We start from the raw sequence: 2873 nt of genomic DNA on the forward strand, positions 1-2873 counted from the left end.
GAACCAATTAGTCCAGTTTGGTGCAAAACCATGATTTGAAGTTTGATATTCATGAGATGTCATTGGATTTAAACTCAACGATGAGTATTACTAATTTAATTCCCATTTCTTGTGTTTGTGATTATGCCGTAAAAATTAATATTATTGTATTATGTATATATGTATATGCAGTGTTACACAATCCTTTGGGACCATTCCCTACATCACAGTATGAACATTCTTCAATAGCAGCAACTGTTAAGAAGATATATAAGCTACCTCAATTTCTCACTAAACGTGATGCATGGGCTGCAACTTTCGATTCTCTTTTAACCCTATCTACACCCCGAACAGATTGTCCAGGTATACATATATAACAACAGTAATACTACATGACTAATAAATACTGTCATTATTTCGTCAATAATAATTTTTACTTATCTTTACAAAATTTATACACATAAAAATTAACACATTTGCATTCATATCACCAAAATTTATACATATACAACAATGTTTTTTTTGTTAAAAGACAATTTATTGTTTCTGTCGGCTAATTACTAGCCAAAATTGTTAATATGTGCAGACTCCCAAAATTTTCCGATATAATAATGCTCAAATAGAATCACATACATCTAATAAAAAGATACAAAATGCTATTCGTACATCAAAATTAATTACTAAAATTAGTCATCAATGTATTTATGTATAAATACATCTGTAGTTTAATTTATTTTCAATGTGTATTTATATTTCAACATATATTTTATATTGGTGTGACTGATATTAGTGACTAATTTTAATGTACACATACCATAATAAAAAAAAAGGGTAAAGTATATTTTTTGTCCCTAAAGTTTGATAAAAGTTTCAAAAATACCCATAAGTTTTATTTTGTTTCAATTTTGTCCCAAAAGTTTTCGATTTGCATCAAATATACTCTCCATGGCTAAATTTTTAAAAAATTTAAGACCAATCTAACAATAATGCATGAAAATTATGGTTGATTTGCTTGTATTGAGGTTGTTCTTATGAAATCATTGTTTAATTAGTCTTAAATTTTTTGAAAAATTAGACATCAGAGGTATATACCGTATATTTGATGCAAATCGAAAATTTTTGGGACAAAATTAAAACAAAATAACACTTATGAGTATTTTTAAATTTTTTGTTAAATTTTAGGAATAAAAAGTATACTTTACCTTAAAAAAATATATTGGGTTATGAGTTTTGTAGAATCAATATAAGTCTTATATCGAAGAGCCAACATATAAAATACTAAAGAATCTTATAAAATTTTATTCAAAAATGCTATTCGTACACCAAAATCAGTTACTAATGTATTTGTATATAAATATATATAGTTTAATTTATTTTCAATATATATTTATATTCTAACATGTATTTTATACTGGTGACTAATTTTAGTAGCTGATTTTGATGTACACGTAATAAATCATATTCTAACATGTATTTTATACTGGTGAATAATTTTAGTAGCTGATTTTGATGTACACGTAATATAATCGTATATCGAAGATCCAACATATAAAAATTAAAGAATTGTATAAAATTTTAAGCGCTCTCATAAAATTAATAAAAATAAAATTAATTGACATAATAAATTATTTATAATTTAAATAAGAAGTTTTAGGTTCAAGACTTGAAAATAACAAAAGAAAAATTGTAGGCTATATACAAAAAAGGTATTTTAGAAGGGGAAAAAAATTGTATTTTATGTTTTTGATTAATTTTTGCAGAGAAATTACCTGAACCGGCGAAATTAAGAGAGGTCGGTGCTCAAGAACAGGCAAAGCTGAGCGAATTTCAGGAAGAATTGGTACAAATGGCAGCAACTTTAAATGGAGATCACAAAAAAAGCATCTACCCTAACAAGTTAGTTGAGAACATGACTGCTTTGGACGCAATTAAATATATTGAAGATGCATTCAATACCTTCTTAGATGAGTGTAACAAAGCAAAGCAAAGTGGAGTTGATGGATCTCAAATTGTTGAGTGTGCTGATAAGAATAAATCAACACCACCAAATTCCAAGAATTTCTTTCAGAAGTTGTTGTCTTGTATAGTTTGTGATCCATAGTTCAATATATTGCGCATTGTATTTAACCGTGAATAATTTCTACTGGGATACCTCGTTATTCTTGCGGTCATTTATTTGTGTGTACAATTATATGGCTTTGAGAATCAAATTTGTCTCTATGTGCTGAATAATAATGTTTTGTGTATTCATTTCTATTTCATCATAATAGTCTGATGGCTGAGCATAGGGGTGGCAATATGTACTCTACTCGCGAGTATCCAACCCGTGAGTATCCAACCCGACTCCACCTGGTCGGGTAGGGTTGTCAATCCGATCCGCAGCGGGTAGGGTAGGGTGCGGGTAGGGTTCTTGTGCGAGTCGGGTAGGGTGCGGGTTGAGCCTCAACCCTACCCGACCAACCCGCACTCTATATATGCATATGTTATATACTTATATAAAAATATGTTTTAAGTGGATGTTGAACCAAAGACCTCTCATTAAATGCAAAAAATCCTTAGTCATTAAAAGAAGATCATTAATTGATAATTTAATAAACTTTTTTTTACATAAAAGTCAGTTCTATTTTAAATTATCATCAAGTTATATAATAATGTTGTTTCTTTTTTTGTAACCCGCGGGTAGGATCGGGTACCCGCGGATTAAGAGCGGGTAGGGTTAGGGTTGGCTCCAAACCCTACCCTACCCTACCCATTGCCACCCCTAGCTGAGCATAAGGTTTAAGTATGATTTTGGTTCCTAACGTAGAGGTCGAAAATTTATTTTGTCTTTGGTATTTTTTCGCTACAAAATGGTCCCAAAATTTTAATTTATTTTAAAATTATCATTTTTACCA

The 2873-nt window shown here is 29.8% G+C and overlaps 1 protein-coding gene across 1 annotated transcript in view; it reads left to right on the forward strand.

The window, feature by feature from the left end:
- The window catches only part of LOC107619467 (non-specific phospholipase C3), a 32600-nt gene extending 30371 nt beyond the window's left edge, over positions 1-2229 (forward strand). The window contains exons 3-4 of the mRNA XM_016321766.2: positions 172-342; positions 1740-2229. Coding sequence (XP_016177252.1) covers positions 172-342; positions 1740-2080 — 512 coding nt within the window. The 3' untranslated portion in view covers positions 2081-2229. The remainder of the gene's footprint in view (positions 1-171; positions 343-1739) is intronic.

This window comes from Arachis ipaensis, chromosome B09, assembly GCF_000816755.2.
Source record: "Arachis ipaensis cultivar K30076 chromosome B09, Araip1.1, whole genome shotgun sequence".
Classification (NCBI taxonomy): Eukaryota; Viridiplantae; Streptophyta; class Magnoliopsida; order Fabales; family Fabaceae; genus Arachis; species Arachis ipaensis.